This window comes from Condylura cristata, unplaced genomic scaffold (genome assembly GCF_000260355.1).
Source record: "Condylura cristata isolate star-nosed mole 26May11 unplaced genomic scaffold, ConCri1.0 scaffold00030, whole genome shotgun sequence".
NCBI classification, from domain to species: domain Eukaryota; kingdom Metazoa; phylum Chordata; class Mammalia; order Eulipotyphla; family Talpidae; genus Condylura; species Condylura cristata.
The window spans coordinates 13,868,637-13,884,078 of NW_004567131.1; the positions used below are offsets into that span (position 1 = coordinate 13,868,637).

The window sequence follows — 15,442 nt, forward strand, 5'->3', positions numbered from 1 at the left end:
AGAAAAGGCAGATCGACGAAGTACACTGCTGAGGGGAGCAGTGGGCGGGTCAGGAGAGGTCTGCTGCACCATGTGGGTCACCTCCGGGTCTGGGGATTGAACTCGCACTGAAGCAGCTGTGGCTAGCTTGCAGTCTATGTCCTAACTTGTTGCGCCACCAGGGAGGGCCTATGACTATAAATTTCTAAGTGTTCAAAGTTTCTTTTGGATTGGGTTTGATTACAATTACTATGAGTAGATAATTGATAAAAATAAGAAGTAGAATGTACAAGAAGCAAACTTTTATTAAAACTCATCTCTTAATGAGAAAACTGAGTGGTTTTTCATGTATGTATGTATGGATAAATGTCATTTATTAATAAATTGAAACAGAAAAACTCAGCATCAATTTTCTTTTTAAAAAAGTTATTGGCATTAGATCTGAAAAACCTTGTTAGCATACAACTCAAGTACAGATTTAGAGTTCAAAAATTGTTTTTAAGGATCTATTTGGTAACAATTCAGGTCCTACTTTAAATATGTTGAGAACAATGACAAAGCCTTGGAGCCATTCTGTTTTCTGGCTTCACCACAATTTAAAATGGATACTTTGGCTCTAGGAGGTTTTAGGTAAGGACAGGCAGGGCTAGCACAAGCATGCCTGCCACTTGTAAGCTAGGACAAAGAGGACTCTTTAGGAAAAGTGTATTTAGAAATTGCCTTAAAAATAGAAATTACTGGGCTCACCCTGGTGGCACAATGAATAAGGACGCAGCACTGCAAGCTAGCTGCAGCCACTTCAGTGCGAGTTCAATCCCAGGCCCCAGAGGTGACCCACATGGCCCAGCAGACCTCTCCTGTCTTGCCTGCTGCTCCCCTTAGCAGTGTAGTTTTGCAATCTGTCTGTTCTGCTCCCCACTCTGTCTCTGGTAATCTTCTCACTGCCCCTGCACTGCACCTCTGCCTTGTACCTCATTTCTGTATGCATAAATAAATACATCTTTAAGAAAAAAAAATAGATATTACCTTAAAAATTATCCATGCTTTCCATGTCCTGAGAAAGTCCAAGGGTGCCTCTAGTTTATTCGTCTCTTTCTTTGTGATGTGTCCTGTTGAAATGTAATCTTGACCATAACCCACAAACATTGAAGGGATCATTTCATGCATTTTAAAATTTGTTCACTGAGAAGTTTACCACAGTGTTCCTGGGTTCAAAGAACTCTGATTTCTGACATCCCAGTTACAATAACCTCACAGCTAAATTTTCCAGGGAGAAACTCTCTCTGGGCTATCAGCATGAGTTTCTCAAAGACACAACTGGATATCAGAAAACAAAGTGAACTTTTTGTAATTAATGGGTGAACCTCATTGAGAAATAACATTGCAGAGTTTGGTGAGTAACTAGGATTAGATACAGGAAGATGTTGGACTGTAATCCAGGACTTTCCCAGAGTATATAGATAGGACACAGCATCCTGGCCTCTATAGGGACTTCCCCCAACCTCTGTGAGGTGTTCTCTGCTACTTGAGACCTTCATGCAGGGTTCAGAGTCTGCAGAGGCCTACCGCAGGCCCACATAGCAGAATGACAGAGGAAAGCAGAAGAGAGAAAACTCTGCAATAAAAAGAGGAGAAAATCTTAGTAAAGAACCTTTGTGGGTTAAGCATAGAACAGATTCTTGAACTTGTAAACAACTTCCACAGAAAAGTAAACCTGGAAACTAATAGATACTGATTTGCCCACACAGGTGCCCTATATTATGGCAGCAAAGTTGCTCCAAGTTCAGTCCCATCTTGGGTCAACCCTTCACCAATGCCAATGGCCCCAATGCCTGCACAAAGCGCTCCTGTGCTTGAGATGACTCCTCCACATGTGATGAGAGGTAAAAGACCTTTGACACTGCCTTCACACCCCAGGTCTCCATCGGCTCACACTCTTGTGGAGCATTTGTACAAGTTAGTGAATCAATGCATCTAGGCATCTTTGACTTCCATTGAAAGAAAGTAAGTCCAGACTACTGAAACAAAATACCATAAACTGAATGGCTTAAACAACAGGCATTTCTTTCTCATTGTTCTGGGAGCTAGAAGATCAAGATGCTGTCAAAGTATACTTTATATTCTTGGTTTGTTGGCTACTTCCATCTTCCTGTGATTTCATATGATCTCTTTGTAAATGCAGGGAGAGAGTGATGGTATCTGGTCTCTTCTTATAAGAACACAATCCCAGCTGGAGGTCTGCCCCTCATGACCTTGTTCAGCCCTGTTTACCTCCTAAATGGCCCATCTTCAAATTCCATCATTTAGGTATTTGGAACCTCAACGTGTGGATGGAATAGAACCAGCAGTTCATTCCATAGTGCTGTTTCCAGTGGTGTGAGATGAGCCCTCTGAAATGCAAGAGTTGCCACTTTTGAATAGAGTGGGCCAGTGGGAAGAGCATTCTTTTTGGAGACTGCCCATAGCACTTATGTGGACTGAAGAAGATTACTGACTTTTTCTGCACTTCATTTCTTCTGCATTGGAAATAGGATCATGACTCTTACATAGCCAGTTTGTTGATTAGATAGCAAGGTTGTAAAACTATCTTTTTTAAAAAAAAAAAGATTTATTTATGCATTCAATAACTGGGGTATAGGCCAAAGGTGTGGGGGGTGAGAGGGCTCATTAGAAACAGAGTGGGGAGAACAGGCAGCTTGACTGAAATACACTGCTGAGGGGAGCACCAGGTGACAGAGGTCTGCTGTACCATGTGGGTCAGCTCCCTGGCTGGGGATGGAACTTGTGCTACAGTGGCTGAGGATAAGCTTGATAGTGATGTGCATGGGCCACCAGGGAGGCGCAAGTGGTCTTATTGAGTGACAGAGTTGTCTCAATAAGCAGCTATTATTAAAGATTAGGATCTGTAAGAGAAACAGTGTGGAGCAACCACTGAGCCAGTGGGTGGTTCTTGTAGTCAACCTGATAAAAGGTGAGGCTTTCCAGATTCTACCCTCTGAAGGAAAGAGGCTGGTGGGAAATAGGTGTGGAGCTGGGGCTTTGGGAAGTTTAAATGGCTGTGGAGAAAGGGTCTGTAGAGAAGCCATCAGCAGAAGCTGTCTGGGGATGGACAGGTGGCACCTGGTCACATGGCTAGCCTGTAAATTCTCTCTCTCGCTCGCTCTCTCTTTTCTCGTTCCCTATGTAAATAAATCCTGTAATTATTGTTTCTCACTGGATGTCTGTTTTGGGGTTGTGTCCTGCATTTTGAAGTGTCGGTGAGTACCTACCAATCAGGTCATCCCAGTTTCACTCTCACTCTCACCCTGCTGGTTTGCTCTATTGCAGAGCTATCACAATCAAAAACACTTTGATATTATTTCCTGTATAACTATGTGTTATTTTTGTGAGATTGTTTGCTCATCTGCTTACTTACTTGTGATACCTCTTTTAAGCTATACATTCATACATTCACTGTATATGTCTACATACATAGTACATATATGCATATATATAGCAAATGGCTCTTATTCCTCTTGTCATTCTTATTTTTTCTAGAGCCTATTAACAGATGTAGTAGCTCCAGAAGAAGTAGCCACTGTATTTGTAAAATAATGCAAAGCTCTGATGGAAGTTCTATGAGGAGAGACAAAGGGTGTGGGCCACTGGGCTCCTGTGCCTAGAAACAGGACCTAGCATGCAGCACAAGCCCAACAAATTAAATGTACTGTTTAAACCATCTTCCTTTTATGATTTTTTAAAACTCCTTTGTATATTTTCCAGTTGAAAATGATCCACACTTCATCATTTTCCTACCAAAAAGTCAAAAAAATATTTGTTTCAATATTGATTCAGAACCTGGAAAAATCCTCAACCTTGTTTCTGATCCAGAATCAGGTAAAACAAAAAAATACGTATGAACTAGACAATGAAATCTCTGTTATGCTTCATGTCACTGCCTGGCATTTGTTTCTCATCTTGACCAAAGTCAGTGTTAATATTAATAGAGGCCTTATATTTGTCAAGCTCTGATAATTAGTGGGAAATGAATCACTTATTCCTAAGTGACCATTCCAGATAAAATATTTTCTGAGTATGAACTAGTAGATCATTGTGATATGATTAATTTAAACTATAATAAAGCATATTTATTAGGTTTTAAAGTAAGAAAAAGCTACAAAGGAAAAAATTTTATGCAAGTCCTAATGCAAAATATTGAACAATTTTCTCCTATTATCAGGTTTTATAACTTTAAATTATGATGCCCACCCATGAAAAAAACAAAGGTTCACATGAGCAAAAAACCTCTTTTTCCCTGTAGGGATTTTGATCAATGGTCAGCTCGTTGGTGCCAAGAAACCTGAGAATGAAAAACTAAGAACCTATTTTGGAAAACTGGGATTTTATTTCCGAAGCGAAGACATGAAAATAGAAATCAGCACCAAGACCATCACCCTGAGCCATGGCCCTCGAGTGTCCATACTGTCTTGGGCTGACACTGCTCGTGTCCTTTTTCAGAGGCAAGTATTTTCACACCTGAATTCAAGTCTGCCTCTGATACATGTGATAAATCCAGGTCTCAGTGACTACACATAGACCTTAAAAATCACCATTTTAAATGTTGAAGAAGTTGAGGTTCAGAAATGTTTTGGGCTCCTACATCCCTTACCCTGGCCACAGAACATGTGGGCCAGGAGCTGCAGATAGGAAGACCTCAACAAGCATGGGAATTGGCGTGAACATAGCAACTGAAACCCACAGCCAGCTATCACTGTGCTCAGCAACACCATCATTTTGTCTTCCATGGAATACTTTCCTGTCCATATCTTCCATTATTTATATACAAGCCGTGAAATTGTCAGTATTTTAGAGCTAGGCAGTGAAACCCATTTTGTAACAAGAACATTATAAAGGTCTTAGCTGACAGTGGGATTATATCAAAGGAAGAGAGAGCCCAAAATAGCAGTGGCAGGAATGACTTTCTAAATGGTGTGTGTTCTGGAATCCTTCATTGCATTTTGACTCTCTCACTAGGGTGCTTGTTTCAGTGAAGAAGGAGAAAAGTGTGACTATCACCCTGGCTAAAGAAATGTCCTTCTCCATTTTACTTCATCGTGTTTGGAAGAAGCATCCAATCAATGTAGACTTTCTGGGGATCTACATTCCTCCCACAAATAAGTTTTCACCTAATGCACATGGACTCATAGGTAAAAGTTGGCTGTCCAGCATGTGTGAAATCATTCCAGGGCTTGAACCACCAGGAATGATATGCCAGGGGGGCCCATGTTAGGTCAGAAGAGAGTTGACTGGCCTCAGTCATTTTTGTGGGCTACGGGCTGCCCTCTAGTTGCTAGGGAGCTGGTTCTGGAATGATTTTTGTAGGTTTGACAGCAGATAGAGGGATCCTGGCTCTGGTTGGCTGGTTAGTAGGCCAAAGGCTCCAGGCCGAGTCCTGTGCTGTTTTTGGGTAGTTCTGGGGGGCCAGTTTCTCCCTAGCCAGAAAGGCTTTTTAAGATCCTGGAACAGTATGTCATACTGAAATAAAAAACATGATTAATACCACCCATTATGCTCCAGCTGGGACCATTTGCTGTTGCAGATGAGTTTTCCCAGAACCTACATTTCATCAACACGAACTAGGCAAGTTAAGAGAGAATACAGATACATCTTATGTTGGAGATTTTTTCCTCTCAGAAAAAACTGGTTTTTTTCCTAACTCAGAACTGGCTTAGGGAATCTGTGAAAGCAGAGTATCTAGGCTATCTTTCGCTAGTATATAAAGAATGGTTCCGGATTATTGGTGCCTTAGGGGTGGACATGATGGATAATGTACATTTGTAGAAGTGCAAACCTAAACCCTGAAAACATAAAACAGTGCTATAAACCAATGTTACCTCAATAAACAGTTTAAAAAGAGAAAGAATGGTTTCAATGTAAGCATGACATCATATGCCTTGTTTAAGGTTTATCTCTATGATTTTGCCATCAGGGTGTTCGATTTTACTTCTGGCCCACTAAGTCAGCCTTATGTGTAACTGACCAGGGATAAGCAGACAGATTAGCTCTTAGCAAGAGCCCATACTGTGTCCTTTTCCCTCTCAATACATCACTCTACTTTTGAATTCTGGAGGGAAAGCTCAACTGTAGCTAGGATCAAATTACCACTGTCTTGTTATTAGCCATTAGGTTTCATGTAAATAAATATCTACCTTGTTTCACTAGGCCAGTTTATGCATGAACCAAAGATACGTATCTTTAATGAGCGACCTGGAAAGGACCCTGCAAAGCCAGAGGCGAGCATGGAGGTGAAAGGACACAAGGTGATCGTCACCAGGTAAGGCTCAGATGAGTAAGTCAAGACAAGACTCTGGTTAGCGTGGACTCACATAGCTGCAAAAGCTACAAGAGTAAGACAAGCTATTTTAACATTACCTATGTCAAATGACATCAGGGATAGACACACTTGTGACATTTGCATAGGGACACCACAGAGAAACCACCTTAAATCCAAGTAATTATTAGAAGATACATACATAAAATGCTCACTCATTAACCCCTTGTCCTCACCTTCACACCTTACAAGCCCTATGGTTCCCATGTTGGGTATTGGAAAGCTGACTGAAAAAGGAAATCAATAATACTTTGGGCCACAGAACTAGAGAATGAGTGTATTTTTGTGCATGAGGTTGGAGCCTTCTTTCTGAATCTGAATCTACAGAGTACACTTTGGTCTATGAATCTACTGAATGTATTTTTCTGTAGCTTTTCTTATACAAGACATCCATGAGCTTTATTTTGAAGTGAGAACTTAGACATTTGTAAAGAATTCTGAGTATAAAATCTTAAAATTCTGGAGTTGTTTTCCCTGTCTTTTACAAATGTCTTACCTGTGCTTAAGTTGGTATCACATGAAAGTTTTCACAAAGCAGAAAATTTTATTTGAAATAACTCCATTTGCACATAATGTCACTGACTTTCACACACTTAAGTCATAAATTATAATAATCACTAGGCCTTAAAATTATAGTAATAGCTACCATCCCCAAAATAGGTTTGTGAGCTAAAATAATAGATTCCTAGCCGTTTGACTAATAATAGGGCTACTAAAGATACCTGAACTGCCAATATGCATCAGTAAACATGATTTGTAGAAGAAATGGTGAATACCGGTTAATAATGGTGAAAATACTATGGTGAGGTTAGTAAAAGTGCACCTACCATACTCTAATAATAAAAGGTACCTCTCGGTCTTATTTTCGTCTACCACAAGCATCCCATGATGCATAACTAAAACTGACTATGGGACTTGCCCAATTTTATTCATGTGTATGTGTGTACATGTATATATACACACAGCAGTAGATATATAACTAGATATCTGATATATAAAATTATATATATTTATACATATGGTTCATAAAACTGGCACTTATATGTGATTATATGCACACACATATTTAAAATTAATATAATATACACGTATATTTAAGGCTCATTAATGGCACTATGACATATAACTTTTCAAGAAAGATATAAATTTCTCAAAAGCAGGTAACATCACCTTTAAATAAAAATACTCACCCTGGCACATGGGTAATTTAGTGATGGGAAGCCCAAGAGGATTACAACTGAGATGGAAAAATGCACAAAATGATGTAAAAATAAACTATTATTTAAAAAAAAAATACCCCTGAAGTGAAGGTGAGAAGCATTTCAGGTTCATTCTTCCAGTAACATATGAAGTGAGCCCATGGCACCTTGTACTTTTGTACCCATCTTGTTTCTATTTGAAAGTTCATTTGCTAGAACTTTCTTTGCTAGAAAAGTCCGCTATGGGGTCAATTTGAATTATCTAAAGACACACTGTTTATATTCTATCCTCTGATGTTCCCTACAACTTGGGGGGTGGGGTGGTAGAAGTGGACAGATGCAGTATGAGAAGAGGCACAAAGTCCTGCAGGGGAGACTGAATCTCCATTCTAGATGTGCCCTGCCCTGGTCTTTGCGGTAACCATGCACCCCGTTTTCTCTGCAGAGGCTTACAGAAAGACTACCGAACGGACATTGTGTTTGGAACAGATGTCCCCTGTTGGTTTGTGCACAATAGTGGAAAAGGTTTCATCGATGGACATTACAAGGATTATTTTGTGCCTCAGCTCTATAGCTTCCTCCAATGGCCCTAAAGGTTTACATGTCTGGAAATTATGTGTATAAATATACGTATCTTTCCCTGCCGCTTTTATAATCATTCTTCAGTTCAAGTAATTAAAAACCAGCTATCATGGTGGTTCATAGATCTTGTTAACACATCTGAGAAAAATAAATATTGCAAAGACATTTTAGGGTTTTGCTGTTTTCAGATGCTAAAGTATGTTCATCGAAGCAATGCAAAGGAAAACTACTTTCGACAGTCAAGGTGGCATCCTGACAGAACCCTGAATTTGGCATTTACCATAATGATTTCACTATTGCTGAGAGTCCGGTCCTCAGCCTTATAGATTATGTACATTTTTATGTTGGTTACTTGGGGAAATTCAATTAAGAAAAGGTTATCTGGTCCTCCTCATTTGTCAACCAATTCAACCACTGTCCTTTTCCTCAAAAAAAGAAAAGGTGATTTGGTGAACATGAAATAAAAATAGAGGACATTACTTGATCTCAATCGTTTCAGAGCTGTACACACTATACACACACGCGCGCGTGCACACACACACAGCCTGTCACCCTCAGGCAGGACAGCCTTGCCCCAGTACCTATAATGGCCCAGTATGTGTCGTCAAGATTCTACCCATGACATTGGCCTTGAAGGCCCTCATTGGGCAGAGTTCACCAAAGAAACAGAACCAATAGGAGACATATACATATATATAATTATATGCATAGCTTGCCCATGAACAACCTCAATTTGTTCAACAATGTTTCATTATGTTGATGAGAAAAATACTGATTCTCTACCATACTACCATCCATTCGGATCTGCACGTTCTCCCCAAGTCTGCTGGGCTTTTTGTCTTGGAATTCTGGTTTCCTCCAACATCCCAGAGCTGTGCACATGAGGTTTTTTGGTTTGTCTCAAGTGTTCCTCAGTAAATGTGGGTTTATGCATGGTGTGTACTACAAAAGGCATCCTGTTCAGGGTTGGGTTCTACCTTACACCCTTAGCTCCTGGGGGAGGCTCCGGGCACCCTTTGTTATTTGTACTGTTACTGCTCCTTGGTGAAAATTTAAACTTTACAACTTCTACTTTCAAGTATGTAAGTTTAGTTTGATTCTTAGTACTTCAGTAGTTTTAAAAGCCATGAACAACTTTGGAGTTGGGAGCAAGAGTAACATCAAAAGAAACTAGATTTAAAATTAAACTCATTACAATTATCAAAGCTTTTATTAATAGCTGGTGTTTTCAAAATTCTTTGCCTATAAAAATTTTATTTTGTTTGTATACATACCTGAAGCCAGAAATGTTTTCTATATATAATTTTGAATTAAAAAGGAATAATCAATTTTGAATTTGAAATGAAGGAACCAAACTAATGGGAATCGCTGGCAAGCAAAGAACTATTCCACCATGTCCATTTAGTTTCTGAAAGTATTAGCTTTCTGTGATGTTGAAAAACACTACAACTACTTGTATTATGCTTCTTTATTCTCTGGAGCATCCTGCAACACATTAGTAATTGATCAATATTTAATTCTGTATATAGTGGTGATATCCAATCTAAATCTTAGCTGGGATATTACAGAGCTGGTATTTTTTATATAAATCATCTTTAGGACTTATGTAGCCTACCTTCAAAGCTTTTCCCATGCATCACTCTCAACATAATCCATTAAACCAATTAAATATATATATATTTATTTATTCAGGAAAAATGAGTCTATGTTTGAGAATAAACATACTCAGATCATATCGCTGTCATCTGTTTATACTTGAGTTTTTAAATTACTGAAAATTAAACATTTTCTTAAGAGTTGGAAAACTGGCAGTTCAAAGAAATGAATTTTTAAAAAAAGATTTAAGAGTGTGTCAGTGTGTATCAAAAGTGAACTGTGAATCAAGAGTTATTTTAGTATCTACTGGTACAAGGGTTTATGCAAATCATTCCACATACTTTAAAGGATTACTTAACATAAAAGTAGCATCTGCTTTTCAGTCTTATTCCAATCAGAAGAGAATGAAGTGACTCCAGGACCAGATAGGTCAAAATAAAAATTACCTATGGGTAAAATTATTTATGTTTTAAGAATTAGAGTTGTTATTCTTTTCTCAACATTTTTTTCACCTCTAATGGGTGACTTTTTCTGAAATATCAATAGTTGGCTGTAGCTTGATAGCTCTAAGACTTTAACCCCTGTACCATCAGGAAGGCCCTAATTCTGTGACTCCCTTTTAACCAAAAGTGAAACTAAGGGGTATGCTAGTTTCAGTTAATAGTCGATTAATGAGGCCTAGTCAAGTCGGCACAGATTCTTAATTAGCTAGTTCAGATTAGTTTCTTTTCCTTGACTTAATATTTTGAAACTAATTCATTGAATGTTTCTCCACAGCATTCATTTTGGGGCTATACCTGCTTCTTATACATACTTCTCTAGCACCTACTGCAAAGGCTAAATCCCTGGAGACTCAGTAAATGTTCATTGAATGCATTTACTCAAGTCAGCAAAAATGGACAGAAATTAGAAGCATTCAAGGAAAAAGCAGCAAATAAGGCAATGGGATTATGGCATTCTTAATGAAGAAGACTCAGGGAATTTAATTTCCCAAGACACCAATGCCAATGATTTGAGATAATCTCAAGCAATCCCAAACTTTCCAGAAAGCATAGATTGAGCGAAAATATTTGCAAAAGACATACCTGATAGGTATCCAACCATACAAATAATTTAAAACTTAACAATTAAAGGAAACAAACCACCCAATTAAAACATAGGCAAAAGACTTACACAGACATCTTCCCACAAAAGATAAACAGATAGCAAACATGAAAAAAATGCTCAGCATGGGACCTCCCTGGTGCCACAAAGGCTTAAGTCTCAGGACTACAGCACCAGTTTAATCCCGAGTCAGGGAGCTGACCCACATGGCGCAGCACACCTCCTCTCTTTCATCCCCTGATAAAATCAGCAGTGTATATCAGTCTGTCTGCCTATTCTGCTCCCCACTCTGTCTCTGGTGAATTGTCTCTGGTGAATCGTCTCACTCCTTCCCTCCTGCATCTCTGGCCTGCACCCCAGCTCTTGTATGCATTTAAAAAAAAAAAAAAAAAAAAAAAAGAAGGCTCAGCATCATGTCATTAGGGATTGCAAATTAAAATGAGCTATCACAATACTTCTATCAGAAGGGCCAAAATGCCAAACACTGACAACATCAAATGCTGATGAGGAAGTGAAACAAGAGGAACTCTTACTCATTGCTGGTGGCAATAAAAAATGATACCATTTTGGTAGACAGTTTCTGATGAAAAAGTTTCTTATAAAGCTAAACATACTCTCACCACTTGTTCAACTGTCACTCTCCTTTGGTGTTTACCTAAAGGAGCTAAAAACTGATGTATGAAAAATAAAATCTATGCATGTATTTTAATAGCAACTTTATTCATAATTGCCAAACTCGAATACAACCAAGAAATCTTCAGTAGGTGGATAAACTGTGTACACTCAGACAATGGAGTATTATTCATTGCTAAAAAGAAATGTTATCAAGCTATGAGACATGGAGAAAAATCAAATGTTTATCACTTAGTAAAGTCAATCTGAAGAGACTTGACGTGCCGTAATTCCAATTATATGACCTGCTGGAGAGGGCAAAACTAGGAGGCAGTAAAAAAGTCTGGGATTGGGTGGGGAGGAGGGATGAGTAGGTGGGATGCAGATTTCTAGGCTGGTGAAGTTATTCTATATGCTATGTTAGATATGTTTCATTATAAATCTATATGCTATAATGTTAGATATGTTTCATTATAAATCTGTTCACACCAGTAGAACAAACAACACTAAAGGTGAACCTAATGCAATCTATGGGCTTTGGATGATAATGGACGTATCACTGTAGGTTCACCAGTTATAACAAATACTCTGCTGCGGTGGGGAAGAGGAATGCTGATAGTGGGGGAGGCTGTGGGGTAGGGAGTAATGGCTTCTATGGAAAATCTTTGTACCTCCTGCTCAATTTTGTCATGAACCTGTAATTGCATTAAAAGTCTATTTAGGGCCCTCCCTGGTGATGCAGCAGGTTAAAGCACTGCACTGAGAAGCTAAAGCCACTTCTGCATGAGTTCGATTCCCGCCTACCCTGGAGGTGACCACATGGTGTGGCAGACCTCTCCAGACCCGCCGGCTGCTCCCCTCAGCAGTGTACTTTGTCGATCTGCCTGTTCTGCTCCCCTCTCTGTCTCTGGTGAAGCCTCTCGCCATCCCTGAGCCTCTGGCCTGTACCCCAGTTCTGTATGCACAAATAAATATTTTTTTAAAAAAAAAAGTCTATTTAAGAATAGCTTAGGATGCTTTAAAATAAAGTACATCGGCATAAGATTTGATTGTAGGTATCTGCCATCACTTTGCTTAACCACTACTGACTTCTAAGAATTTAGAATAAAAAAATTCTAGTGTAGAATCACATTTCTGTTCTTCAGAATTGTAAAAAATCAATTTCAAGCTAAATTATGTTACTTTGTTTTATTAATTTCAGAAAGACATTGAAGAATTAAGTATGAGAGCTAGGAATGAGACTTTTTTTTTCCCTATGAAGAAAAGCAGTTGATTGCAAATATAAGGATTTGAGGGAGGCATATGAAACTTGTCATGTTTTATCTCACTACTATAGGGAAAACCATTCTCTTCATTAAGTCTTCAGGCCAGATTAACACAAGACCAAGCTACAAATGCGTAGCTCCATCTGCTGCCTTTTCTGCTTACTACCAATCATAAATACTAAGTGCTGGACTTTCTGACATTTTATTCTTTTATAGTTCCGACAATCACCCTGCAGGGACACATTGTATCTGACAACATAGATATGAAAAACACCGAAATTCAAGAATATTCACTTTCCTATGGTTATACAGTAGTGAATAAAGAGCCAAAGTTCGATGTAAAATCTGCCCCAACTGCAAATACCAGTCCTTTCCATGTTACTACTCTGTTAATTTCAGAACATCCTGAGAGAATGTCCTCTGCTACCAGCATCATCCTATGACTATTTTCTATGCTGCCTTTTATTATTTCTAATTACTAGCATAGTCTCCCTTTAACTCAGAGTATAATTTACTCCACATTCTACATTGGAGAGAGAGAAGGTCCAAGGATTCGCACAGGACCCCAGATTAGCCAATTACGATAATCTAATCCTTTAAAATGATTTCCAGATGTGGACTAATAGGACTCAATTCCAGGTCTGTTGTCTGAACTGTGATGAAGGGTAAGATGTAAAGCTGGAGAAGTTGACAGTTATCTTGTGGTTGTAAGAGACCTTAAAAAGGGAGCCAGCACACAAGTCAGAGATCAGGCTCTAATAAAGTTGTCCATCACTGAATCTCTGGCAGTTGTTCAAAATGTTGAACATAGTTATCTAACACTGAGTTACACTTATTACTCAGTGACTCCACTCCTAGCAACAGAAAGCATATGATCATACAAAATCTACCTAAGTGTTCACAGTTACATTATTTATAATAGTCAAAGCAGAAACAGCAAAATGTCCATCACCTGATGAATGGATTAAGAAAAAATAATGTGGTCTATCCACACAATGGAGTGTTAACTGCTAACAAAAAGAAAATACTGATACAGCCAACAATATGATTAATCTTGAAAACATGATGCTATATGAAAGAAGTCTGTCATAAAGTACAGATAGTGTATGATTCCACTCACATGCAATGTCCAGAGTAGGTGAATCTATAGATATGGAAAGTAGATGAGTGGTTGCCAGGGGCTGGGGAGAGAGGGAGAACATGGAGTGATGAAGGATATAGGTTTTCTAAGATAATGAAAATGTTCTAAGATTAGTCATGATGGTCACACAGTTCTGTAACTATGCTAAAAAACACTGAATTGGCCTCTCTGGTAGTGCAGGGGTTGAAGTGCAGCACTGCAAAGTTATCCACAGACACTGAAGCACGGAGTTCGATCCCTGGTCACAGAAGTGACCCACATGACATGGAAGATCACTCCTGTCTTTCCCACTGCTCCCCTCAACAGTGTATTTCAATCTACCTGCTCTGCTCCCCAGTCTGTCTCTGGTAAATACTTTCACCCTCCTGTAACTCTGGTTTGTACCCCAGTTCTTGTATGCATATATAGATCTTTAAAAAATAAAAACCAATGAATCATATGCTTTAAATAGTTAAACTGAGTGGTATATGAATTATATCCCAGTAAGGCTATTATATTTACAGTGTAACTTTTAAAATATATTTATAGTTCAGTTGTGTGACTTCAGTACTGAAAATATAAATTTAACATATATGAAGCGTTTCCTGCAATTCGATGCTCTAAAATGTCTTATATAAAACACTTTACAATAACTTTCTTTTAATGAAAGGTTAAAAAACAACAAAGAAACAATAAAAAAGAAAAAAAAAAAAAACAAGAACAAAATTACATAATTTTGATACACGACACATTATTAGATTCCTCTGTAGGTTAAGGAAAACAACTATACAGTAACATTTAAATAAATTCATTCATTTTATACAAAAGAAACACCCTAACACAGTAGAGTCTCACAAAATCTTGGTGAACACCAATTTGATGCTTTAGGATTTTAATGTGTTGTTAACAAACTTTCAAACTCAGGCAAGTTTAGAAATGTCTTCATATTGAATTCCTTCAACTCTGCGTCCTTTCAAAGGGCCCTACAAATTGAAATTAGAAAAGAGGTTAAATGTACACATGTACTTAAAGACAGAAAAATGACAATATACTTAGCAATACAAATTTGCCTCTTCCATAGCCTAAAATATCTAAGGTTGCCATATGTCTATACGTCTATGAACTAAAAAGAAAATATTACAAACTGGCATCTTTTCTTCAATTACCTTTGAAATGTGTATTACTAGATACTGTGGCAGGACTATGGAATGCTTGGCACCTCCTCTATTTCCTGAGTAAACAGTCAAACTTCCTAGCTCCTGCGATGGCTAGGAGTGGCTGCAGAAGGGAACTCCTGCCCTGGCAGTGAACAAAAGTGGTAGGTGCCATGTCCCAGCTAGGCCACACTATTCTCCACATGTAATCCATCACACTCCCCCTTAGCCTGGAAAGCACAGCAACATAGCAATGTAAACTTTGCTGAAGATGGGTGAGCTGTGAGTTGGAAGGATGATCCCTTAGAAACGAGTCTCACTCACAAACCTATCAGGACTGTGAACAATTTTAGTTATATATCAGATTTCTTTAAATAAATTACCTTATTGATCTCTTTTACCTTAAATCCTTTACAAAAAAAGAGACATTAAAAAAGTTACCTCTGGCCCTCCCTGGTGGC

General features: G+C 38.5%; 2 protein-coding genes across 2 annotated transcripts in view; one reads left to right on the forward strand and one right to left on the reverse strand.

Moving 5' to 3' along the window:
- Positions 1 to 9,407, forward strand: part of ITIH2 (inter-alpha-trypsin inhibitor heavy chain 2) — a 32,577-nt gene extending 23,170 nt beyond the window's left edge. The window contains exons 16-21 of the mRNA XM_004691098.2: positions 1,728 to 1,862; positions 3,742 to 3,855; positions 4,280 to 4,478; positions 4,993 to 5,165; positions 6,181 to 6,292; positions 7,994 to 9,407. Coding sequence (XP_004691155.1) covers positions 1,728 to 1,862; positions 3,742 to 3,855; positions 4,280 to 4,478; positions 4,993 to 5,165; positions 6,181 to 6,292; positions 7,994 to 8,141 — 881 coding nt within the window. The 3' untranslated portion in view covers positions 8,142 to 9,407. The remainder of the gene's footprint in view (positions 1 to 1,727; positions 1,863 to 3,741; positions 3,856 to 4,279; positions 4,479 to 4,992; positions 5,166 to 6,180; positions 6,293 to 7,993) is intronic.
- Positions 9,408 to 14,475: 5,068 nt separating this feature from the next.
- Positions 14,476 to 15,442, reverse strand: part of KIN (Kin17 DNA and RNA binding protein) — a 20,483-nt gene continuing 19,516 nt past the window's right edge. The window contains exon 13 of the mRNA XM_004691231.2: positions 14,476 to 14,810. Within this exon, the coding sequence (XP_004691288.1) occupies positions 14,748 to 14,810 (63 nt within the window). The 3' untranslated portion in view covers positions 14,476 to 14,747. The remainder of the gene's footprint in view (positions 14,811 to 15,442) is intronic.